At 40.3% G+C, this 25,700-nt stretch overlaps 2 protein-coding genes across 2 annotated transcripts in view; one reads left to right on the top strand and one right to left on the bottom strand.

The window, feature by feature from the left end:
* The window catches only part of LOC310649710 (uncharacterized protein), a 629,251-nt gene that overhangs the window by 548,661 nt on the left and 54,890 nt on the right, over positions 1 to 25,700 (top strand). The window lies entirely within an intron of this gene.
* On the bottom strand, positions 1,082 to 21,590 carry LOC310650160 (next to BRCA1 gene 1 protein-like; the record flags this gene model as incomplete). Its single annotated transcript, XM_083378996.1, has 16 exons — positions 1,082 to 1,393; positions 2,029 to 2,134; positions 2,886 to 2,961; positions 3,225 to 3,310; positions 3,517 to 3,533; positions 3,596 to 3,895; positions 4,563 to 4,723; positions 5,456 to 5,572; positions 7,737 to 7,812; positions 7,916 to 8,038; positions 9,143 to 9,430; positions 10,174 to 10,327; positions 10,916 to 11,113; positions 11,874 to 12,035; positions 20,958 to 21,032; positions 21,529 to 21,590. 16 exons carry the CDS (start codon positions 21,588 to 21,590, stop codon positions 1,214 to 1,216), a joined length of 2,181 nt encoding a protein of 726 aa, XP_083235122.1. The 3' UTR covers positions 1,082 to 1,213.

The following is a 25,700-nucleotide window of genomic DNA, read 5'->3' as shown; positions in this document are numbered from 1 at the left end:
ACTGGGGATCCCCGTCAGGGTGGCTCAATATATGTCCGGCAGCCGCTGGACGCTAGCCAACCCCCGGCCGGGAATCTCCCACCGCAGGAACAACATCCAACCCAGGCTCGTGTATTTCCCGCCGGTGGGAAACCACTCCCCTGCTATTCTACCTATACAACAAAAGCTGTACTTGTGTATGTCCCATTACTGTTAGCATGCTTTATGAACAGACATTCCTTTCATCCTATACGAAAAAAAATCAAAGGAACACCTGAGAGTCAAATCAAAAATTATAAACCTTTAGAAATGTATCAAAGCCTTACAGTATTTTTTTCAGTATACGGACAGAAATTCCTCACAGATTCTTGAATCCTCTGTCTTGATTAATGGAGACATAGGAAGTTGTTTTCCTTGAATATCACTCATCCATATTTTTGTCTTTTTTTCTCTTACATATTAAGTAAAACCTTCTATCAGGTATTAGCAATATAGTTAAGCTGAAGAGCTGTTAAAATATTGCTTTTTTAAGGACTTCAATCTGGTCTAACACCTGGGTAGAGAAGATCAGGAATACTGCTTGTGAGAGCAGTATTTACTCCTGTGAAACACTGCTGGCTGCTAAAAGTCTACAAAAATAATTTTTTAAACACTCAAATGTGTCTTCACCATCTACCCTTCAAGTAGCTTGAGCAGTCACTATCAATTTTTTCCCTAAAGAATTATGTAGTATAAACAGCTACACTTTTAGTATTATTCTTCAAATAAACAATTCAGTTCTGCTTCTAACAAGGAAATAACCAGAGAACAGTGGAATTGTGGGGTTTTGATGGAATCTTCCTAATGAGAACAAAGTTTTCAGATAATGACAGTGTCCTGGCAAGAAACGTAACAGTAAATGTGGGATAAAAATATTGCTTGACCAAAAGAGAAGTAAAGTAAATTGGAGAATAGCCAGCCTACTTTGGCTGCTAAAGTCAAGTCCATTTATATTTCTGGAGCATACCGGTAATCGCTTCTTTTCTCCTATCTATAATCTGGCATTCACCAGTTTGGAAAAAAATAAAATAAAAGGTTCACTAATGCCTGAGCTGTAGGACAATAGAGATGGTAGGAATTATAATATGCTGAAAAATAAAAATGAAGCCATCTTGGCTCTGCTTAGGACAGAAGGGAGCTAGAAGCTGCTGGTGCCAGTTGCTGTTAAGTTTTTTAATGCACAAGTGAAAAATGTTCAGTATGGACTCTCATAACAATCACCCTGACTCAGCTGCAGCAACTCAGTGACAACAAGATTCATGTCACATTTATGTTTCTGCAATAGATGGAGATTAAGGTGTCTGTCACAGAAGCCCATTTCATGTAGGTGGGCCAGAAATGAAGCCATATGATTTTCACTGGTTACAGAAAGAGCCTGGAAGGGTGAAAAATACAGAAATATCAGTATAAAGAGGAAACAAACACATAAATGCAAAGCTCCATATAGAATTCTCCAACTGCAGTCATCCCAGTAAAATTTAAATTGGAATAATTTCTACAATGCTCAATATTCTTTTCCTTTTTGTAATAATGTACAATATCACCCAGTTCTCAAGCTTTGCATTCACAAAAACTAGCAACATGCTGAATTCTTTATATATAAGGTTAATTATGAAACTACAAAATGTACACTCCTCCTCCTTGCTCTTCCCATTATTAGTGCATGATTTATATTTATTTATTTTTAAATTTTATAAGGCCAGACAATTTAAGCAATGTGACTTGGTAGCATGCAGCACAAATAATTAAAGAGAACTGCCCCCCTACCATACAACAGTAACCCAAAATATAAATATAAAAACATGTCCCAGCACATAATAAAACAACCAAAAGGGATTTCTCACTCAAATGGTCCCTAATGCATCAGAGAATAGCCAAGTCTTAAAAGACTAGAAGACTTGGGTCTGTTGTATCTTTTTTTTTGGGGGGGGGGTTGTTCCAGAGAACAGAAGCAACCATAGAAAAGGTATGTTTCCTGGGTCTCATAAGATGACAAGATGTTCTATTTACCTGATCCATGGAGGCCTGCCCAACAAACAATGCCTTGTAAGCTGAGGCAGCCACTGATAAGGCCCCTTTCACCAGGCCACCCGCAAGGCTATTTCCCGGGCTATGTCTGCAAATCAAATTACAGTTGAAAACATACAAATATAGAGAAAGGGCTTTTTCTCTATTAGACTACTGATCCACCCAGCACAGTATAACCTACTCCAACTAGCAATAGTTTCCAATCCAGTGACCAAACATCTTCAGTGAAGATGCCAGAAATTAAAATTAACATTTTCTATATCCAAAGAGTAGTGAGTGATCTCTCCCAACTGCATTGTTCTCTTAAAACCATTTGTCTGCTCTAGTTTCTTTTGCCATTGTTGGCTTCCTGCTTCAGCAGTGCAGTTTTTAAAGCCTCAATTGATTTGTTCAACTGTAAGATTAAATCAACATTTCTGAAAAAGGAAGAAACAGAAGGCTAATTGACACATCAAAAATCTCTCACTAAAAAAATCAATTGTCATTCAAGAAGAGCCTTGGTGGAGCAGTGGACTAACGACTCCTTAAGTAACACCAGCTTCCTGCAATTAGTGCAGGTTCGAGTCCCACCAAGCTCAAGGTTGACTCAGCCTTCCATCCTTCCGAGGTAGGTAAAATGAGGACCCAGATTGTTGGGGGCAATAAGCTGACTTTGTAAAAATGCCGCTTGGGGCCCCCCGAAAGCCCTAATAAGCAGGCATATACATAGAATGAAGGCTATTGCTAAGCACATTGATTTGTGCTTCTTAGATTGGAAGCCGCCCTGAGTCTTCGGAGAAGGGCGGGTTATAAATGGGATTTTAAAAAAATGAAATCTCAATTTGATCTGTTTTCTTTACCTAGAAGATTCAGGATACATTGATGGGTTATTTATATTCTCTGGAGATGAAACCTCAGGACCATCTCTTTGTAATTCTAGAAGAAAGTGAAAATAAAAGTACATGTGAGCAAGAACAGAAAAAAAAGAATCTATCCGTGTGCTCCAGAAGGAAGGGATAGAGTATAGTGTTATTTAAACCAAATTTGTAAAATTTACTGGGTTTAATAAAAACAATACGTACATATGTATTCCTCAAATATACATAAATCTCTGGAGAGCAGCAATCTATAAAACTAACGACTTCACAGTTAGAAACTCCTGCTCACTGTCTATCATGTAGAACATTGCAATACAATACCTTCTTTCATTTGGACAGGAATCAACAGGGCTTCCTCTCTAGTGGGAAAAGTTGCTTCTCGGGAACTCTCGTTTTCAGAAAGAAATCTGTTAGAGAAAAATAATCAGGTATTTATAATGTACCAAAAGCTCAAATGAATGAAAATTGGAGATATTGGTCCATGCTACACATTTAGGTAGTTCCATTATAATATAATGTATCTATTATAATCTCGTAAAATTCCAGATGGCTGTTTTTTCATTTGGATTTGTGTGTACATTTTGGCTTGGTATATACACTTAAAAATCAACACTTCTCTTTGGGAGGATACTTATAATTATAGGAGATAAAGAAATCTTAAGGTTCTGAATTATTCTTAATTTATATGGTACCTTATTTGGCTGTGGTTCCACAGTCTGAGGGGTCAGTGACACTTCATCAAGGGTCTGAGAGGTAATCAATATATCACTGGTGCTATTCACTGATCTGTGGCTTTCTTCAGGATTTGCTGGAGCCGTGCTCACGTTTTCTAAATTTGACTGAGTGAGTGCTGAAATGTACATTGATTCGCCCAGAGGACGACTAGTATCAAAACATTCTGGAAGGACAATGATATAATCCTTATTCATCCTGAATATCATTGTCAGCTTCTCCTCTGTTTGTTTCTTCATCATCTCACACTGGAAGATTTTCTAGTAGAACACAGGCAATAGTGTTTCAGTATAAATGTCAATATTGCAGTCCTTTCCACAATGCCTTCATCATTCTCTTTTGTAGGTATACCCAAGCCACAACCCTCATAAAGTAAAAACTTATTCCCTATCACCCACATCATAGGTAGTCACCTACATTTCAAATATGTATCTTGGAGAGGAACGGAAAATAGAAACTATGAATGTGTGGTGTGTGTGTGTGCCATCAAGTCAGCTTTTGAATTCTGTTCACTGCCTGGACTAAATCCCTCCAGTTTTCTTAAAAAAGATTTTCAGAAGTGGTTTACTGATGTTACTTCTAAAGGCTGAAAGAAAGTGGCTGGCCCAATGTCATCAGCTGGCTTCACACCTAAGATGAGTTTGTGACTCCTGGTTTCCAGCCTGATGCCTTAATTTGTACACCAAACTCTCATCAACTGTGAGTAATTTAGTGAAATCTTACCAAATTCAGGAGTTGGTACTCTGGCTTCTAATTCCTCTGAAACAGGGTTAATGGAATCGTTGTTCTCTGGGCTGCAGTGGGCAATATTGGATAATGTTTGCAAAGAATCTAATCAACAATAACAAAAAAAGAGGAAATGATCAATTACATTGTAGGTATTTTCTGAATATGCTAGTTTTTCAAAAGGTATTTGAAAACACTCACTATGAAAAGACTTCTTTTTTGTGGGGGCTGATGATCAGGTGCAGCATCTAGGGTGAGAGAACGAATGACTGTTTCACATACAAACTGGGTTCCACTCATGTCTTCCTCTCCTTCTTCTTGGTTTCCTGAATTTTCAGCCTTCCCTTTGCTGACTTCAGCATCTACAGATTAATATTATTGGCAGTATTTACTAAAAATTTCAGAATGGAGTAAGCTATCATAGATATTGAGAGTTTGCGTTTAATTGTTGGTAATCATTTATATCTAATTCATTTTATCTAACGAATGTAAGTACTTCAAGCAGTGAGACACACCAAGAGGAAGCCTAATACCATTCAACCTACAGGGTTGCAAGAACAGGGTCTTCACAAAAACAATTTTCAAGAGTTTGATTTGGAGGCAGATCTTAGTACCTCCATACAGTAATGCAGCTTTTATACAAAAATTAGAAATACTTAAAATATCTAGGTCTATGAAACTGAGGTTTTAAAGCATTTGAACACAAGCCTAGTAATAAAGACTTATGTTGAGCCAAGCATATCATGGCTGTCAAGGGATAAAGGGTGTCTTGAAGCAGGGGCTATACTGTAAGAAAAAGGCTGAAGATACAAAACACAAAACTAGAAAATCTGTTGAAAACAACTTGGATTATCTTGTTTTATAATGCAGCTTTTACTAAGTGCATACAACCTTGCAATCATTTTCCAGTATTGCTAAAACTACCTGGTAATTTTTTCAAATTCTAAAGCTAGCAGCTTTGCAGCAAAGTCGATTTGTCAATAATAAAGCCAATTAAAATGCTTGGTCATTCAGTTCTTAGCCAAGACTGATAAGGAAACCCAATGGAAGAACAGGAAATTCTTAGGGCCATTTCAGTACTTCTCACTGCTTACCAGGCAATAATTCATATGTGATTCTCTCATTCTCTTCTTGTTTCTGATCAAAGTCAGATGTTTTTGGCACAGGAGTGCAATCATGGCTTTTGTATGGACTTGGCCCCTGTATGGAATCTGGAAAAGCAAGATAAGGATGATACCACAAGGAAGAATCATAACCTTTTACCGTATTTTTCGGACCATAAGACGCACCCAGTTTTTAGAGCAGGCAAACAAGAAAAAAAAATTCTGAACCAAATAGTACCGGTATACTAAAACAGGGCTTTTCAACCTTTTCATCCGTTGTACCACTTTTAGTACAAGGCAATGTCCGAGTACCACCAGTCGCCCAGCAAGGTGTCAAAAACTTGACCCCCCAACAAAAAAGGAAAAAAATGATAAAGTACAGGTAGTCCTTGACTTACAATGATTCACTTAGTGACTGTTCAAAGTTACGATGGCACTGAAAAAAGTGACATGACCATTTTTCACACTTATGACTGTTGCAGCATCCCCAGGGTCATGTGATTTACATTCGGATGCTTGGCAATCGATTCATATTTATGATGGTCACATTGTTCCAGGGTCATGTGATCGCCTTTTGCAACCTTCTGAGAAGCAAAGTTAGTGGGGAAACCAGATTCACCTAACAATCATGTTACTAATTTAATTTCTCTCTCTCCTTCTCTTTCTCTCCCTCTCTCCCCCTCCCTCTTTCTTTCTCTCTCCTCTCTCTCTCTCCCTTTCTCTCCATCTCCCTCTTTCTTTCTCCTCTCTCTCTCTCCCTTTCTCTCCATCTCCCTCTTTCGCTCCCTATTTTTCTCTTTCCCTCTCTCTCCCTCTCTCTCCCTCTATTTCCCTCCCTTTCTTTCTCCTTCTCTCTCCTTCTCTCCCTTTCTTCCTCTCCCTCTCTCTTTTCCTCTCCCTCTATTTCTCTCCCTTTCTTTCTCTCTCTCTCCCTCTCTTTCTCTCTCTCTCTCTTTCTCTCCCTCCCTCTCCCATTGTCCCTTCCTTCCTTCCCTCCCTCTTTGTCCTTCCCTCTCTGCATTAGAGCAGTACCTGCGGAAGTGGCCCTGCGGCCCGGCTTTCTCTTGCAGAAAGTAAGCTGAAACGGAGCGAGGGAGATTGCCAGAAATGTGAATCGGCCGATCTCGCGCTCCTGCAAGCTCTCTCGCTTGGTTTCAGCTTCCCTTGCTACAAGAGAAAGCAGGCTGAAACGAGGGAGATTGCAGCAGCGTGAGATCAGCCGATTCGCATTCCTGGCAATCTTCCTCACTCCGTTTCAGCCTGCTTTCTCTTGTAGCAAGGGAAGCTGAAACCGAGCGAGGCAGATTGCAGGAGCATGAGATCGGCGTTTCTCAGCACATGCTGATTCGTGCTCCACTTGCAGAGGTTGGGGCTGGCCATACAGATCACCTTCGGACCATTAGACGCACCCTCGTTTCCCCCCCACTTTTGGGGGAAAAAAGTGCGTCTTATGGTCCAAAAAATACAGTATGTATATATATATATATATATATATATATATATATATATATATATATATATATATATATATATATTTCTGAAACCATTTTTATAGATTCCTTCCATTGCCTCATCTGTAGGAAAGAAAGTGGACTGCTCAGCAGGTAAGGACTAAACATGCCTAGTACCAAATAGAAAGAATTAAAGATTTTCAGAAGTTGAGAGAAATGATTAGTTAAGCATCACAGATCATATGGATCACAAATCTATCCTGTTCAGTTCAGCTGTCATTCAGTCAGGGATAATATGGTAAATACATCGTAATATGTTGGCCTAGAGCAGACATGTCAAACTCACAATGTCATGTGACGTCACGCAACATATCGGAGCTTTTTCTCCATTGCCAACGGGGTGGGCACGGTTTCCTGATGACACGCCTGACCCGTGGGCCGGCAGTTTGACACCTCTATCAAAGCTAGCAGGTGCTGACCAACTATTCTTACTTTGAGGAAACTAATACAAGAGGGGACTAAGGCTTGCAAATTAAAATCTCATTACAGTTCCATACTGTGAGAAACCTGAAAATCTTCCACAATAAGCAAACAAGCACAGTGCTTGCTTAATATACCAGGCAAAACACAGTAATTTTGCAAGGAGCAGCAGCAGTTCCAGAGGATGCCAGGAATTGGCAGAGAATCCCCTATTGGAGAACTATGGGCCTTGGCAGATATCCAATAATGCCAATTAGACATGCTGTCTTGAGAAAGCAGGATGAGAATATATTTGTCACAATTCTCATCCAAAAGCCTTCTTGGGCACAGAGAATACTTACCAACAGGAGTATTACGAGGGACCTGCTCCAGTTCTTGCACTATGTTAATGTCCAGCAATTCAAAGGAGAGCAAATCCTAATGGAAAGAACACAAGGTGAACAATTTAATGACAGAGAAAACTGTATGGAAAATTTCCTCTGAATACATTTTGAATTTTGGTTTATACCAGACATTTCACCTGGGCTGTGAGAAGATCAAGTGATGGGATGTAGAACTCTCTAGCACTGAGGATTCTTTTCATCTTTGATGAAGCAACTCGGTTGGCCAAACTTATTTCTCCCTTGAATTCTGATGCTCTTTCCTAGAGAAAAGAAGTATTACTGAAGAATGCTCCTCCAAGGTGATTTTGAGGCAAATTCTTTTACTCGGGCACTTCATTGTATCATTTATAATGCAGTACATCTTCCATATTACCTTGATCTTGACATTTTCATTTGTTATTCTAGATTAATATAAAAAAGTCTGAATCTTTTTCAGCTAAACAGAAGTGCAAAATAAATGTGCAAAAATGATTTTTAATACATCTTTGTATTTTCTAAAAAAAATAAGTGACACTAGCACACTTTCTCCATTGTTTTGTTCATTCAGAAGTTGCATATTATTTTACTTTTTTAAAAAATCATATATCCCTTATATTACTGAGCTGAGAAATAGATGGAACAACAATCTTGCAATTAGTTTAGAACAAAGTTAATAGGATAAATGGATGTTTACAAGATCCTATCTCATGCAGACCGATCAATTGATCCTGAAAAGATCTGTAAAGAGCCCTGCAAATGTTTTGGGTGGCAACTCTCATAATCTTCAACCAGTATGGACTGATTAGCAGGCTGCTTTCTATGTTATCAGGTTAAGATCTCCTTTTTTTCAGTTATACCTGAAAACGTTAGGGGCTAAATCTAGGATTTTGGTATTTAAAATGTACTTTGCCAATGAGTTCCTGCTCTTTCAGCTGATAGAAGTATGTTATTGACAAAACCCTACTTCTCCCAAACATATAATTCTGTTTGCCAAAGAGGAAAAGAAATGGTGCATACACTTTATTTTTTCTTTCTAGCTCTTCAATTTTGAGCCCAACTGAGGTGGACCTACAGACGACTGTTACATCCGAACGTTATCCCAAGCACAGATTGTTTCATGAGTAACTTATCTGAATGATTCAAACTGTTAAAACAAATTAACTAACAGCCCAAAGGATAATAAGCTGATTGATTCTAGGATTTATATTTGAATCAGAAGAGAATATGCACATTAAAGAAGAGGGGCCACTGAGTGGAGGCAATACAGACAAAAGGCAAAAAAAGAAGAAGGCAGAGATGTAGTAGAATTACAAAATGTGGAGAAAAAAATATTGAGAGGAAAAAAACGACAGACTTAAATACACCCAGGTATACGAGGGCCTTACCTCTTCTTTGTAAAGAGATCTACTATTCTGGCAAACAGTAGGCATCAATTTGCCATGGTCAGGACAAACAGTTGTGGAAGAAGAGTCAACCACAATACTGCACCAGATCCGGGGTCCAAATTGCTCCCCCCTATGTGATAACCTCCAGTGAGATGTATAGGTTCCTTCCACTGGTGGGGCTTCAAACTCCACTGAAACAATCCCCTCTTCTCCAGGAAGTAGGGAAGGCACAATCACATCTTTTTTTCCAGAAGACACCAGAGTTATGTTTCCCCACATGAATTTTAGCTGAAATATGAACAGAAAAGAAAAACATTATTTTATTGTGAGCTTTCCAGACTGGTCATGTATCAATGTTTTTAGGCCTTGTCCTATAAGATCTTCATTAAGTAAATGCTGGTAAACAGAGATTCAAACTTCCATTCAGATTTGAACTTCATTCTGTGGCTCTCAGGCACTACATGCAATACAAAGAAAAATTACTATGAAGAAGAATCAGAATCTTCCATCTAAGTACCTGAGACTATAACATAAAAGCCTAATTCTCAAGAATCCTAGGGCTGCAGAGAGAAAATTATTAGATAATCTTGGTATACAAGTGATGATGAAATAGACTAATAACACTTAAGAGACAATTCACAATTCTCCGATTGAATGTATACAGTTCTGCGATCTGGGCATCTCTGATTTATTAAAATGAATCCTTCAGTTCCCATTTACTCAGAACAAAAGCAGCCTATAGCCATAGATTTTGTTTTGAACAGTGTAGCCAAAACACCAAATTGAGTGGCTGAGAGTTTAAAATAAACCTTTCATAAATAAGCAAATTACATGCTTGAGATCCATTATTTACCGGAATAGCAGAAAACAAAATAGCAGGACTCAGTCCAAAACATGCCACAAAGTATACTGCACTTTCAAAGTACCTTCCCAATGTTCATGCAGAAAGGGCTAAAGGAGATGAGCAATGGGAGCAGGCTCTGTGCCAATCTAGATTTTAGCATTTTTACGAATTAAACATTAAAAAACACCTTGGTATCTGAGCTCCATGCCATGTTGCCTGTGTTCCTCATACGCCAATGCTTCATGAAGATAATCTTTGGTGGGAGGCGAGTTCCATCTGGTAAATTCTCATCTACAAAGGCGGCACTCAGAGTTGACACAACTGGGCATCGCTGCAGAGAACTGTGAAATGGAGGAAACCAGAGACAAATCAGTAAAATTCCAAATCTGCATGCTCATTAACCATTCTAACATTCCTGTAACCTTTAATGGCCTGGCAAAACAGGCCTACGGGAACCATTTTGGAACCAAGGTTCCTCAACTAGCTAACCTACAGAACGCCTTCAAAATTTGAGATCCATTGTGATATCCAGAAGGAGAAAAGACAAAGTTGTCTTCTGCCTTTGTGTTTTATTTTTGTTCACTCTACAGGCTGGGAAGACTGATCCCCACCATTGGCTGCTGGAGTGCAGTTAGTATGATAAAGCCAGCAGGAAATCAAAGTCCTTCTCACTTCCAGTTTTGTTCTTGGTCATTCTGTTTCTCTTCTGTTAAGGAAATATCTCCGAAATGATGACCCAATGAATCCCAATTTGTCTAGTAATCTTTTAAAAGTATGTTTTTAGAGAAGTAGGAAGTTAAAGATATTGAAAATACCACAAATGGACAAATCACGAGTTGGCTAGAAAAGGAGTTCATAGTCCATCAAAAGCCAACACCGAGTATGCAGAATGTGCTTTCCAAACCTAAGCCAGGTCCAGGCTTGCTTACAGAAATGTACTGGATTGTAGGCTCTCAGATTTTGCAGCATTATTGTCAAGAGCATGAACTGAGTTCCATAGATTAAACTTTTGATGCAATTTCAGCTGCTTCTTGAATTCCCGTGCTTCAGCTTTACGCTGCTTCTTTTCTCCTCGTAAGCGCTGTTTTTCTGCTTTCAGGAAATGCTTGTCTATCTGCTTCTGGAATCTGAACAATTAGAAACAAGGTATTAATTTTGCTAGAGAACATGTGGAGCTGGATGTCTCCTAGGAACAAAATGACATATCTGGAATCAAAAGGCTCCTAATGTTGAAACCATTCTAGTGCCCTTTTTCCATATCCCTAACAGCCCCCTGTAATGATCTAGAACTCTTCATGCAAGCTTAGCACGACTTCCGAAAAGTCCCTTGAATGTGAATGCTTTAAGTTTACAATCTATGGTTAGAGGACCCACTGGCAATAAGCCAGCATCCTTTTCATGATATCCAAAAACCATATCATTGTTGGTTGCTGTCTTTTCAGCAGCAAATTCATTTTAGGAATCTGCAAACTTTTTTCTAGGCTTAATAAAACAAAGTAAAACAAATGCACCTCTACTACCCCCAAAACAAAGCACTACTTTTATCATAAACATTAGCCTTTGTCCATTTCAGTAGGGCATCTACAATCATCATCCAGTTCTCCCTGAACAACAGGGCATTCCCTTGTGCTAAAATGTTCCTCTGCTTCTTTTCTATTTAGAGTTGAATCAGGTATCTAATTTTGTCCAATACCAAGATGGAGTCTTTGCCATTTCAGTAGAGCTATACTAGGGGTGAAAGAAAGGCATGGAGGGAAACCAGATGTTGAATTTCCCAGGTTGATATCTTCCATGAGCTTTCTTCACTGTTTATATATTCATTATCATGACCACTCTAAATATAAACAATTCAAAGGGGCTCACAATGGAAACAAGTTTGGTGCTAACTTGACTTGCTCAGAAGTGGCAAGCGGAGATGACAGCTGTCCAAGACTGTGTGTGTCTGAAATGTGCCAGGTGGGCCTCCTCAGTTTTAGAAAGACATGGTTAGGGTCATGGAAATATAATCCTGCCTCACACAATTCACAGATGTTATAGGTTGGGCAGACACTGAGAAAATAAGAAAGGCAATCTGGTGAATTACTGACCTTTTCCCTCTATTAACTATTTAAGTTATCTGCTAACCAACTTTCCCAGTTGTGCTGATATATTGATATCACAGTTTATTTATAAGTAGAATATATTTGGATAAAGTCTTAGGGGAAGATATAAAATGAAACCTTTCATTTTCCCAATTGACTGGAAAACTGAATAGGGAGTAGATTTACAAGCTTTAAAAAAGAGTTAATAAAAAGGTATTTTTATCTGCAAAACATTTTGTGTGGACAAATTTTCCAGCTGGCAGGGTCAACGAGAAAAGCATTTTCTGCTATGGCTTCAACCCTTTAAGCTCCCACATGTCTACCCTTCTGGAAGTATATAAAAACATGGTTTTGCCAGTTGGTTTGAGGCCTTGTGGGGGGCTTGGATCACTGGAGAAGACTAATGAGGTAAAAGAATATCTCGTTCTTGTGCTGTCCATTTCCTTGGTTCTAAATTTTATATAGTATTAGCAATTTTAGTTATTTCTGTATTTATCTTTTTATTGTCTGTAATGTTAGGCATATGGTGTTAGCCTACAATGTTGGGTTGAAAATATATTAACCATAATGCTATGGCTTTAAGATGTTAATTGGCCAATGGGTGTGTAAGTGTTCTCATGGCCATAAGAGGAAGCTAGGAACGTAGCTTCTCTCTCTCTCTGAATTCACTGCTCTCTACTGTTACTGTTTTTGCTTTGCTGTTGGTTTACTACTGTTGTAAACCTGAACTGTGTATTGACCTCTGGACCGGTAAGAAGACTTTGTAGTTTGGATTACTCTTTGGACTGTTGCTATTGTTTATGACCTGGACTGTTTATTTTTTGACTGTGCATTTTTGTCTTTACACCACCTCAAAGTAAACTACTTTTTGTTTTTATAACTCAGTGTATTCCTGTGTGTGATTCTTGCTGCTCCCAGTACCCTTCCTTGTCTGTGCAACTCTTTGGTAGCACAAGGAGACCCTGCACACCAAATTCCTTAACACTGGTTATGGGCCCAGGCCTGTACTGAGAGTAAGTACACACAGTATTCCTAGCTGAGTTTGTGTTAGCTATTTGGTGTAAAATGGCACAAGACCTGTTGTCAGGCATCTCCTGGATAACCCGGTTGGATGGGACAAACTATGTTTCCTGGTCCACGAAATGCTGCTTGCTTTTGCGCAAGGAAGGACTATGGACTGTTGTAAATAACCCACCAGATACTACTGCTTGGGATCCAGATGACGAAGAGGATGCAAAGAAGTTAGACAACTTTAAACGTAGCAATGAGAAAGCTCTCTGCATTATTGGACTAACACTGAATGACCAGCAGCTTGTCCATATTCGTGGTGAGGAGTCTGCTGCTAGGTGTTGGGATGTTTTGCGAAGGCTTTATGTTCGAGACAGTGTGGGTGCACATATACACCTTACACGTAAGCTGTTTAGGGCTCGTCTGCAGAAGAATGGAGATATGCTGACCCATTTAAACTACATGAAGGCAACTTTTCAAGAGCTTCATGAAAAGGAGCTGATTTTTTCAGAGTTGCATCAGGTCTACATTATTTTGTCATCTTTGGATGAGAGTTATGATGGGTATGTTTCTTCTTTGGAAGTCCTGACCAGAGAGGAACTGACATTGACTAACATTACTGGGAGACTGCTGGAAGAGTCCAGAAGGAGGCGTGACAGAGACCAGCTGAGAGAGACACAGCCACGAGAGGAGCAGCCATTTACCACTGCTTACAACGTCAAGAAATGTTTTTTCTTGTGGGGCTAAAGGGCATATAGCCAAATTCTGTAGAAAGGGAAGAAAACAGAATGTAAATAGCAGTGGGAAGGCTAAGAAGGGCATTGGTTTGGCTATTTCTGGTGAACCAACATCCAGAAATAATGAATTGTGGGTTGTTGATAGTGGGGCTTCACAATGCATTACTAAAGAGAAAAAGAGGTTTATTAATATGAAAAACAGCAACCAATATGTTTCACTAGCCAACGGTTGGAAGATGAAGGCCTCTGGTGAAGGTAATTCCTATTGTCCATGCATTGATGAACAGTTACCTATGTTATATATACCTAAGCTAAGATTCAACCTGTTATCTGTAAGGGAATTGGTTAAGGTTGGGTTTGTGGTAACATTCAGAGGGGAGCAATGCACTATTGAGAGGAATGGAACCTGTGTAACTGCTAATTTGAAAGATGGTTTATTTGTTCTCACAAGTAACCAGGTTAGTACAGTTAAAGCTAACTCAATATGTGAGAACAAGAAGCCACATGATGAATGTATACATTTATTGCATAGGTGGTTAGGGCATGTGAACTTTAACTCACTACGTAAAACAGTTGAGTTAGTACAAGGAGTTAAACTGAAACCATGTAGTAAGTATTTGAATTGCAATGCCTGTAATCAGGAAAAGAGCAAGGCAACTCCTGCAAACAGGATAAACAGCTTCAAAACAACTGTACCTTTGGAAGTTGTGTTTGCTGATTTAATTGGACCCATGAAGCCAAGTTTAGGAGGGTCATGTTATATTTTAAGTATATTGGACCACTACTCTCGTTATGGTTTTTGTTATCTACTTAAGTCAAAAGCAGACACTTTCCAACAATTTGCAAACTGGCTGAAGTTTGTGGAGAGAAAAACAAAGAGAAAGGTTCAGTGCATAATTACTGATAATGGTACTGAATTTACAAATAAGCGTTTTGTTGATATGCTACAATCAGCTGGCATTGAGCATAAACGTTCAGCCCCTTATAGGCCTCAACATAATGCATTTGTTGAGAGACGTGGGCAAACGTTACAAGCCATGATGAGAACCATGTTAATAGATTCTGGCTTAACAGATAGACTGTGGGGGGAGGCAGCAAAATGTGCAAACCATGTTCTGAATATAGTGGTTAATACTTCTACTGGTAAAATACCATATACAATATGGCACGGTAGAAGACCAAACCTTGATTACCTGAACACGTTTGGCACCCCAGCTTGGGTCCACATTCCTGCACAACTCAGGAGTAAAGGCCAACATAGGGCTAGGCAATTATACTTTGTAGGTTACGAAGCTAACCATAGATCCTATCGTTTTTGGGAACAGGGCACAACTAATGTATATAACAGTGCGAGTGCAAAATTCCTTGAGCACGTTGGTTGGGATAGGTTAGAGCAAGTAACTGTTAATACTGATCCTCTAGTGTTTGAGGACTCCTCTGATAACGTAACTAGTAATGATAATACATCTCCTGTAAATATAAAAGATGAAGAGGAGATAGGGGAGATAAAAGATGAATCAGAGAAAGAGGAAGGAAAGGAGACAGAAATTCAAAGCCCTGTAATTCCTTGGCGTTCCACGCGCATCAGACGTCCACCTGATCGCTATGAAGCAAGTATAGTATGTCAAGTTAGTGTAGAGCCTTCTAACTATGATGAGATCAGGATGTATCCTGAAAAGGAACAAGCATCATGGAAAGCTGCAATGAACAGGGAGTTGAAGTCTTTGCAGGATCTTAAGGTTTATGTGAAAGCAAAACTGCCACCTGGTGAGCAAGCTATAGGTTGTAAATGGATATATAAGATAAAGAAGGGTGTAGATGGAACTATAACCCATAAGGCACGTTTGGTTGCACAAGGTTTTGCCCAAACTACTGAGGATTATGATGAAGTGTTTGCACCCAGTCTAAGGGCAACTACTTTAAGAGCAGCTTTAGTATGGGCGGCTAAAAACCAATATATGGTTAACCATGTAGATGTTGAAACTGCATATCTACATGCTCCATTGCAACATACTATTTATTTAAGAATACCACCAGGATTGACCAATGATAGAGACCATGATTGTTGGGAATTAAAGAAAAGCCTCTATGGATTGAAACAATCAGGCTATGAGTGGAACAAATGTATAGTAAATGAGTTAAGTGCATTAGGTTTTGTAGCCAGTAATGCTGATCCTTGTTTGTTTAGAAGAGAACACAACGGAGCATTATCTTTTCTTTTATTATTCACAGATGATATTGCAATAATAACAAAAACTGAGTTAGAAGCACAAACTATCATTTCAAGATTGCAAAATAAATTCACAATTAGAAATCTTGGGAAAATAAGCCACTATTTGGGGTTAGATATTGTGAAAACGAATAGGGGTTTTAAGATTTCACAAGCCAGTAAGATATCTCAGTTATTAAAGAGATACAATATGGAAATGTGTAAACCAGCAAAAACTCCGATGGCTATGGATTTTAAGGACACTAATGTTGAGAGTCCTGTATTTGATAAGGCTATGTACCAATCTTTGATAGGAAGTCTTATGTATCTGAGTAATTGGACTAGACCTGATATTTCTTACTGTGTAAATCAATTGGCTAGGTACAACAATAATCCAACTGTTAGACACTGGCAATCAGCTAAACGAGTATTAAGGTATTCGAAGCAAACTATTCACTACTCGTTATATTTAGAGCCAAATCGTGAGTTAATCCTTACTGCATATGCAGATGCGAGTTTTGCCTCTGATTCAAGCACTCGTAAAACTACTTCAGGGTTGGCTGTAATGTTGGGTGATTCTTTGATTGGATGGAAATCTATTAGACAAAAACACATAAGCTTGTCTACAATGGAGGCTGAATTTTCATGTCTATCAGTGTTATGTACAGAACTGCTAGTGTACAAACAATTATTGTTAGATATGGGTTTAGATGTAAATGATCCATTTATTGTGTATGAGGACAATCAAGCTGCGATAAAGATGGCTAATAATGCTGCAGTAAGAACAAGATCTAAACATACTGATCTTTGTTATTTAAATGTCAGACAATGTATCAAAGATAAATTAATACAGCTAGAGTATTGTTCATCTGATGTAAATATTGCAGACCATTTTACAAAGGTACAAAGTGTTGTGAAACACAATGCTAATTGTGAAAGAATGTGCATAAGATTGTAAGAGTTATATATTATTCTACCCAAAGGGGAGAATGTTAGGCATATGGTGTTAGCCTACAATGTTGGGTTGAAAATATATTAACCATAATGCTATGGCTTTAAGATGTTAATTGGCCAATGGGTGTGTAAGTGTTCTCATGGCCATAAGAGGAAGCTAGGAACGTAGCTTCTCTCTCTCTCTGAATTCACTGCTCTCTACTGTTACTGTTTTTGCTTTGCTGTTGGTTTACTACTGTTGTAAACCTGAACTGTGTATTGACCTCTGGACCGGTAAGAAGACTTTGTAGTTTGGATTACTCTTTGGACTGTTGCTATTGTTTATGACCTGGACTGTTTAAAAAGTAAACTACTTTTTGTTTTTATAACTCAGTGTATTCCTGTGTGTGATTCTTGCTGCTCTCAGTACCCTTCCTTGTCTGTGCAACTCTTTGGTAGCACAAGGAGACCCTGCAAACCAAATTCCTTAACATGTAAGTTGCTCAGAATTGCTTTATTAGTGCGAGGGGCAGCAAATGAATTATAGGGCTCAGGGTAGGGGTGGGGGGTGGCAGTTGATATTAAGGAGGCCCTTTGTCCGCGGGAGGCCACTGCCCCTCAGATAGGCAGATGTGAGTCCCTCCTCTTGAGGTGGAGCCCTGGGGGTCAGATGGGCCTGTTGCTCACATACCTTTCTCCCAGCTGCGTGGCAATGGCCCTGCCCGGGCTGCTCGATGCCCTCTCGGGGCTGGCGATTGAGTTTCCCAGACTTCTGGGGGATTTTAACCTGCCTTCCCTGGGGGGTGCGTTGGGGGTGGCTCGAGAGTTCATGGCTTCCATGATGGCCATGGACCTGACCCAGATTATTCAGGGTCCAACTCATGAGGGGGGAAACACGCCTGACCTTATTTTTATCTCTGGGCAGTGGCTTAATGGTCTGGGTGGGGTTTTTCCAATTTCTCAACCCCTTTCATGGACGGACCATTACCTCCTGTGGCTTGGCCTCCGTTATACCACCTCCCGCTGCTGGGAGGTGGAACTGACCAGGTGGTTCTGCCCCATGCGCCTGATGGACCCGGATAGGTTCCAGATGGCGCTTGGATTGATTCCTGCCTCCCTTTCCCACAGCCCGGTCAAGACCTTAGTTGATGCTTGGCAACGGGCTACTTTGGAGGCTCTCGACCGTGTTGTGCCTTTGCTGCCTCTGACCCGGCACAGATCCCGGTTGGCCCCTTGGTTTTCCGTGGACCTGTAGGAGATGAAGCACTGGAGGAGGGGCCTAGAGAGCATTTGGAGGTCCAGTCAGTCCGAGTCTGACCGAACACAGTTAAGATCCTTTTCTAGATCTTACCTTGTGGCAATGGAGGTGGCGAAGCGTGCTCACTTCGCCACCCTCATTGCATCCGCAGATAAATGCCCGGCCGCCCTGTTTAGGGTGACCCGTTCCCTTTTAAATCAGGGGACGGGGAAGGACCCCTTGCGGGGACGGGCTGAGGAGTTTAGTCAGTATCTGGTGGATAAAATCACTCAGATTCGGGCTGGCCTGGACTCTGACTGGGCAGTATATGATGAGGGGGAAGTGATGGGTTTGGCCGATAACATTTGGGAGGAGTTTGATCCTGTGACTCCGGATGAAGTGAACAGGATCATGGGGAGATAAAGTGCCGCCACGTGTTTGTTGGACCTGTGTCCCTCCTGGCTGGTTTATGTGACTCGGGAGGTTACACGAGGCTGGCTCCTGGCAGTTATCAATGCTTCCTTGAGTGAGGGGTGCTTCCCTGCCACCGTGAAGGAGGCAGTGGTGAGGCCCCTCGTCAAGAAACCTGCCTTGGATCCAGCTATTTTAAATAACTTTCGTCCTGTCTCCAACCTTCGCTTCCTTGCGAAGGTTGTTGAGAGCGTGGTGGCACAGCAGCTCCCTTTGGTCCTGGAGGAAACTGAGTATCTGGACCCATACCAATTGGGTTTCAGGCCTGGGTACAGCATGGAGACGGCATTGGTTGTGCTGGTGGATGATCTCTGGTGAGCCCGAGATAGGGGTTATTCCTCTGTCCTGGTCCTATTAGATCTCTCAGTAGCTTTTGATACCATCGACCATGGTATCTTGCTGCGACGTCTTGGGGGATTGGGAGTGGGAGGCACCATTTTACGGTGGTTCTTTTCCTACCTCTCGGGCCGTTCGCAGACGGTGTTGGCAGGAGGGCAGAGATCAACCCAGAGGCCCCTTAGTTGTGGGGTGCCTCAGGGTTGGTCATCTCGCCCCTCCTGTTCAACATCTATATGAAGCCACTGGGTGAGATCATCCATGGTTTCAGGGTGAGGTATCATCAATATGCTGATGATACCCAGCTTTTCATCTCCACCCCAAACCAACCCAGCGATGCCCTCGATGTGATATCTTGTTGCCTGGAAGCGGTATGGATCTGGATGGGGAAGAACAGGCTCCGGCTCAACCCGGCCAAGACTGAGTGGCTTTATGTACCGGCATCTCATTTAGTCCAAGAGTTTCCATCTTTGGTTATGGGAGGAGAGGTGTTACCTCCTGTTGACAGGGCGTGCAACTTAGGTGTCCTCCTAAATACACGACTCAGTTTTGAAGATCATATAGGAGTTGTGGCTAGGGGGGCATTTGCCCAGGTTCGCCTGGTGCACCAGATGCACCCCTATCTGGACCGAGATGCCCTACGTACGGTAACTCATGCACTTGTTACCTCCCGTATAGATTACTGCAATGCTCTCTACATGGGGCTGCTCTTGAAGACCACCCGGAGGCTCCAGCTGGTGCAGAATGTGGCCGGGTTATGATGGGAGCATCCTGATACTCCCATATTACACCCCTCCTGCGTGAGCTGCATTGGTTACCGGTTGCCCTCTGGATGAGATTTAAGGTGCTGGTTCTTACCTTTAAAGCCCTACATGGCTTAGGCCCGGGATATTTGCAGGACCATCTGCTGCCGGGAACAACTTCCCATTGCCCAGTGCGCTCACACAGGGAGGGCCTCCTCAGGGTGCCATCGGCTAGACAATGTCGGCTGGCAACCCCCAGGGGGAGGGCCTTCTCTGTGGGAGCGCCAGCCCTGTGGAACCAACTTCCCCTTGAGCTCCGGATGGCCCCGGATCTCCGGTCCTTTCGTCGCGTCCTTAAAACATTCCTTTTCATTAGGCTGACCTGGACTGACGACAGGGATTTTTTTAAAAAAAAATGTTTTTAATATTTTACTATTGGGGCTGCTAGTTTAATCCTTGTTTAATTTTTGTATTATTGTATTTTTATTGTTGTTAGCTGCCCTGAGTCCTTCGGGAGATAGGGCGGCATATAAGTCCCAAAAATAAATAAATAAATAAATAAATAAATAAATAAATAATAGCTTAGAAAACTCTTGTAAGCAAATCTTCTTGCCAAAGCAGGGTAGTAGTAAGAGATCAGAATGGGAAGAAAGATTAGAATGGTTAATATTCCTGAAAGTATTTAAAACTTTTTTTCCAGAGAGCCTTGGGGGTTGCATAAATTCTGGTAGTTCCTGAACAAGTTCACCTGAGTAAATCAAATGTTATTGTGTTTCATATTGCGTCTTAAGCTCTATTTACTGTATTAATGTGATATAAACTCAAGTTATATGTGATTGGACAGCATCACTCTCAGTAAATAAATCATAAATACAAATGAGAACTACTCCTTTTGCCGATGTAGAATCATGCAATATTATTGCCCAATTTCTCTTTGTTTTTGCTAAAGAAGGAAAATTGAATACAGGCAAAATATAATATTTTTAAGCAAAAATTTTATTGAGGTGAAGAATGTGAAAATTATTCTTCCAACTATTCAAGAAATATCACCAACTTTATATTTGATTCCATGAGTTATCCCATGTTTTCAGTTTGGCTACATAATGATTAGACCATTTTTGTTATATACATCATGAACAAATGTCACTAGAAAACTTCAGAATACCAATTTCTAACCACCTAGAAAACCATGCACATTTGCATTTTAATCCCCTACCTGCAGTGGTAGCGAATCCCCATTATGGGCTTTTGACAATTATTACAGGAGAGCAGCCAGTCATAGGTTTTCTCTCTCCAGAGAATAAACTTCCTACCAGTGGATCTTAGGCTGAGTGTGTTCTGGCTTTGATGGATGCAACTAAGTTGTAGATCAGCGCCACCCCCACCCCCACACAAGCATCTCCAGACTTGCAGCCACGAGGCCTCCCTTTCAACAGGACCACCCCCACCCAGCCACATAGTATAGGAATGGCCAGCAGCAGCATATTAGTGCTGGCAATCCCTCCCCCTCCCATCACCTCTTCCTGAGTGCCGGGGAAGGAAAGAGATGAGAAGGCGAAGGAAGGGAGGGAGGGAGGGAAAAAGGGAGGAAGGAAGGAACAGGGAGGAATGAATCGGGGGTGGGAGGGAGGGAGGGAAAAGGGAGGAAGGAACAGGGAGGAATGAATGGAGGGTGGGAGGGAGGAAGGAAAGAACAGAGGATGGAAGGGTGGGAGGGACCATGTCCCGGCACTCGCCTTGGTCCCATCCTCCTCTGCCAGAGACCCTCAGATCTGCCCCAGTCCTACCCGGGAACCTCTGAAGCAAGTGATGTCGAACTGACCATGCCCACCCAGTAGGCCACGCCCATCCTAGCCACACACACCCAGTAAGCCACACACATCCCAGCCATACCCACCTGGCTCCCTAAGGGCAACCACAATGCTGATGTGGTCCTCAATGAAATTGAGTTTGACACCCCTGATATAGATGAAGATCAGCCAATGCTATAAACAGGGACATCCTATTATAAAAGGTAAAGGTAACACACATGTGCTAGTCGTTTCCAACTCTAGGGGCCAGTGCTCATCTCCGTTTTAAAGTCGAAGAGCCAGCGCTTGTCCGAGGACGTCTCCGTGGTCATGTGGCCGGCATGACTAGGTGCCAAAGGCGCACGGAACGCTGTTACCTTCCCACCATAGTGGTCCCTATTTTTCTAGTTGCATTTTTACGTGTTTTCGAACTGCTAGGTTGGCAGAAGCTGGGACAAGTAACAGGTGCTCACTCTGTTACGCGGTACTCGGGATTCGACCCGCCAAAGTGCCGACCTTCTGATCGACAAGCTCAGCGTCCTAACCCTCTGAGCCACCGTGTCCCTCATCCTATTATGCAGGCAAGTAATTTAAATTAGTCATTAAGTTAAGTCTTTAATTATTTATTTTTGTGCTGGCTCTTCCTTCTCTTTTTTTAAATCAAACTTTTTATTGGTTTATCAAAATATAAACTACAAAGAGAAATTCAAAAAAGTAATAGAAAACTAGGGGGGGGAGGGAAAAGAAAAAAGATACGGTGTAAAGAGGGAAAAGGAAAGAAAAAGGCACCAACTTCTGACTCTCTTTACCACAGGAGAAGATAGCAACATTACAACCGCAGCTTTTTAATTTTACACAACAATATGTACAAGCCATTTCTATAACAATAAACTTAGCAAAAACAAAATCAAAGTTCCATTTGTTTTTCATTGCAAGCACAAGATACAGAAGTGATTTCAAAATAGAAACAAGATTAGATATAGTCTCTTCTTTGGATAAAATAATCAATTGGATCGTCTCTGCTTCTCTTTGCTGTGGGAATAATATATGCTTCTGTTAACTCATTAATCTTTATCATAATTGATATTAAGAGAATCCTCTATTTCAATTTTTTTTAATTCTAAAGGGAGAAAACATTTTTTCTAGTTTTGATATTTTACTAACTTTAAAAAATACTCAAGTTTTATATATAAAGGGGGAAAAAAGAACCCCTTCATTTTAAACCCAGAACCCAAAATACAATACTATATTAGAGCTTTCATTCAATTAACTCCAATTAGCTCAATGAATTCAAATCTCTCCCTCGAATTTATCCTCATGGAGTAAATCTTTTTCTTCTCTTATTTTCAAATTTAATCAATAGTATTTTACAAACTTCAGATTATTCAGCAAGACATGCATTTACAAGCTCATTTAATACATTCAAAACTATCTTAAACTTTTCTTTCAATACATATATCAAACTTATAAAAATCCATCCTAACTAATTAAATCATTAAATTTAAGTCACTCCCTCCAGCTTATCTTCATAGAATGAAATCTTTTTCTTCTCAAGAGTGTCTTTCATCCTCTTTTCTTCAAGAAATTTTTAGCCTTATTTATATATGTGGAAAAAAATATCCCAAAGTTGTATTGTTAGACATTGTAGATTAACCTGGAGTAAATCCTCATAGTATAAAGTTTCCTTCTCTGAGATGTCTGTCATATCTTTTTTCCTCAGAGTATCCATGAAGAAAAAGTCCCAAACGTAACCTCTTAGGACTTGTGAGTTTACTTGGCACTCTTCTTTCAGTTGCACTGAGAGGGTTATATTCAAACCATCATCATAATAAAAGCTGGTGTTGGATTTGTATTCCAAAGGTATAGTTATGTTATTTGCATTATACAGCATTTGTAGAGTTGACACAGTAGGTTGGTGATTTTCTAAACCTAATTGTGTCTTATTTTTTTAATATCTTCTGTATAATTAGTATCTTTGGTCCCTAACTGATTTATTCTTTTCTGTATGGACTGTTCAATAATTTCACTACAGAGTCCAGCTCAGTGTTAAACATCTTCGTAGCGCCCACTTGTGGTCAAAGAATATTATTTATTTATTTCTTCATTTACTCCTTTTTCTAGCCAATCAGGGTTCCTGAAAATCAGAAAATTTCAACCACTCACCACAACATAACAAAGGGCTACAAATTATTTTAAAAGTAATTAAGACCACAACTTTTATCCTTACATTTCAAAAGAAAAAATACTCGATACTTGCTTATTTTAGCCTTATTAATATTAATATTCTAAAGAACACGCTGTTATGGAAAACATTTTAACTTATTTAGGGTCATTTTTTGCTATTATTGCTTCTTTTTCCCCAAGTAGTCATTTTTAATATTCTCAATGTTGATTTTAAGTTTTTAGGTTTACTATGGGTCTTGTAAATTGTCCCAGAGACGGTACTCATATAAGCAAAATTTGGCTGCTTGCAATGTGACACAAAGAAAATAAATAAATTTGAGTCGAAGGAAGATAGCTGGATGTTGAACAGGGATTTCTGTTTATAATTTATCTGCTATTTTCTACTTATCTTATATGCACTATTGCAGGCTAACTCTGCCCACAGTCATGGGTTTGATCCTAAAGGGCTCAAAGGCCTTCCATCTTTCCAAGGTCAGTAAACCAAGGAGCCAGATTGTTGGGGGCAATATGCTGACATTGGAAACTACTCAGAGAGTACTGTAAAGCACTATGGGGCAATATATAAGTCTAAGTGCTCCTACTCTCCTCCCTTCACTACATATCCCCCTTTTTTCTAGCTTTGCGTAATTGGCAATAATGTGTTTTATTAGCTGGAGAATGACAGCCAGGTTTTACAATCTGATTTTTCATTGAAATGTATGATATTTCCCACTGTGATGCTGACAAAAAAAATGCAAATATCTGAGTGATCTCATAAAGTCAACTCATTATTTTAAAAAAGAGACCACTATTTTGTTGCCATGGTTCTGGCAATTCTATGATATCAGCAATTATGGTAAAATGATGTCACAACCAAATAGAACCCTTGAAATGTCATGGCCTTCTCCTGCAGCCTCCATATGGAATGACATGTGGTTGCTTAGTAACCACAGAGAGTGACCGCTAATGTTGGCTGCCATACTCTAAGGCATCCATTTTGGGGTCAAATAGGAGATGTATAAAATGGGATGGTTTGCCATCTCTGCTTTTCTTTTCTTAGTTGGGATCCTATTGGTAGAGAGCAAGGGAAACCTGCTTCAGTTAGAGTGGCTGAAAAATCGGGGGAAGCGGACAGTGGGACTAGTGCCTCCAAACCATAAGAGGTGGCTACAGGTGACTCCCAAAGAAAAAAATACAGAATATGAAGAGAATACTCATGAGTTGGCGATCCAAGAGGAACTGGCTAAAGAAATTTCAAAAACCTCTGGTGAAATCAGCTTGAAAACTAAAAGCCATCTGGAAAGGGTAAAGAGCCGGTATAAAGCAGCTCAGAAAGGTCAATGGTTTGGAAAATATCCAACAGGAGAAGACATATTTCTTAGGCGCCTAAGGAAAAGGAGTGGATTTGCAAAAACCACTGGAAAACTTGCAGGAGAGCAAGGGAAACCTACCTCACATACTATGGATGAAGAAATAGGGAAGCCTCAGCACGTTTCTTCCCTTAACAGGCTTAATGGAGAATCAAGTCATTCCTTACAAAAGCGCTCCATTTTACATCTTCCAACAGAGCTCCCTCCTTTGACTTCTTCTATTGTAGTGGAGGATAGTGGCAAGGATGGGGCTGGTAAGGTGATCTTTGTTCTGAAGTCCATCAACAGATCAGCAAGGCCCGGCCATGTAAAACATATTATAATCACAGGGCAGGCAAAAAAGGAAAATACTCCAAGTGAACAAAACTCAGAGAAAGTTATTGAGAAAGAAGTTGAACCTGAGGAATCCAGAAAGCAAAACCTGCTCAGCCACTTAATAATTGGAGGAAGCAACTCCCAAATTCCTATTGATGAACTCTCACCTGATATAATATCTGCTCCCCCTTCATCTGATTTTTTGTCAACCACTAATAATTTTCTTCTCCCGGATTATGACTTTGAATCTGAGTGGCAAAATATGTTGGCAACTATCTTTCCAGATGAGGTTTCCAAGAACAAAATTGGCCTGATTATGTA

Source organism: Vipera ursinii (genome assembly GCF_947247035.1).
Source record: "Vipera ursinii genome assembly, chromosome: Z".
NCBI classification, from domain to species: domain Eukaryota; kingdom Metazoa; phylum Chordata; class Lepidosauria; order Squamata; family Viperidae; genus Vipera; species Vipera ursinii.
This window is presented reverse-complemented; position numbering and strand designations above follow the sequence as displayed.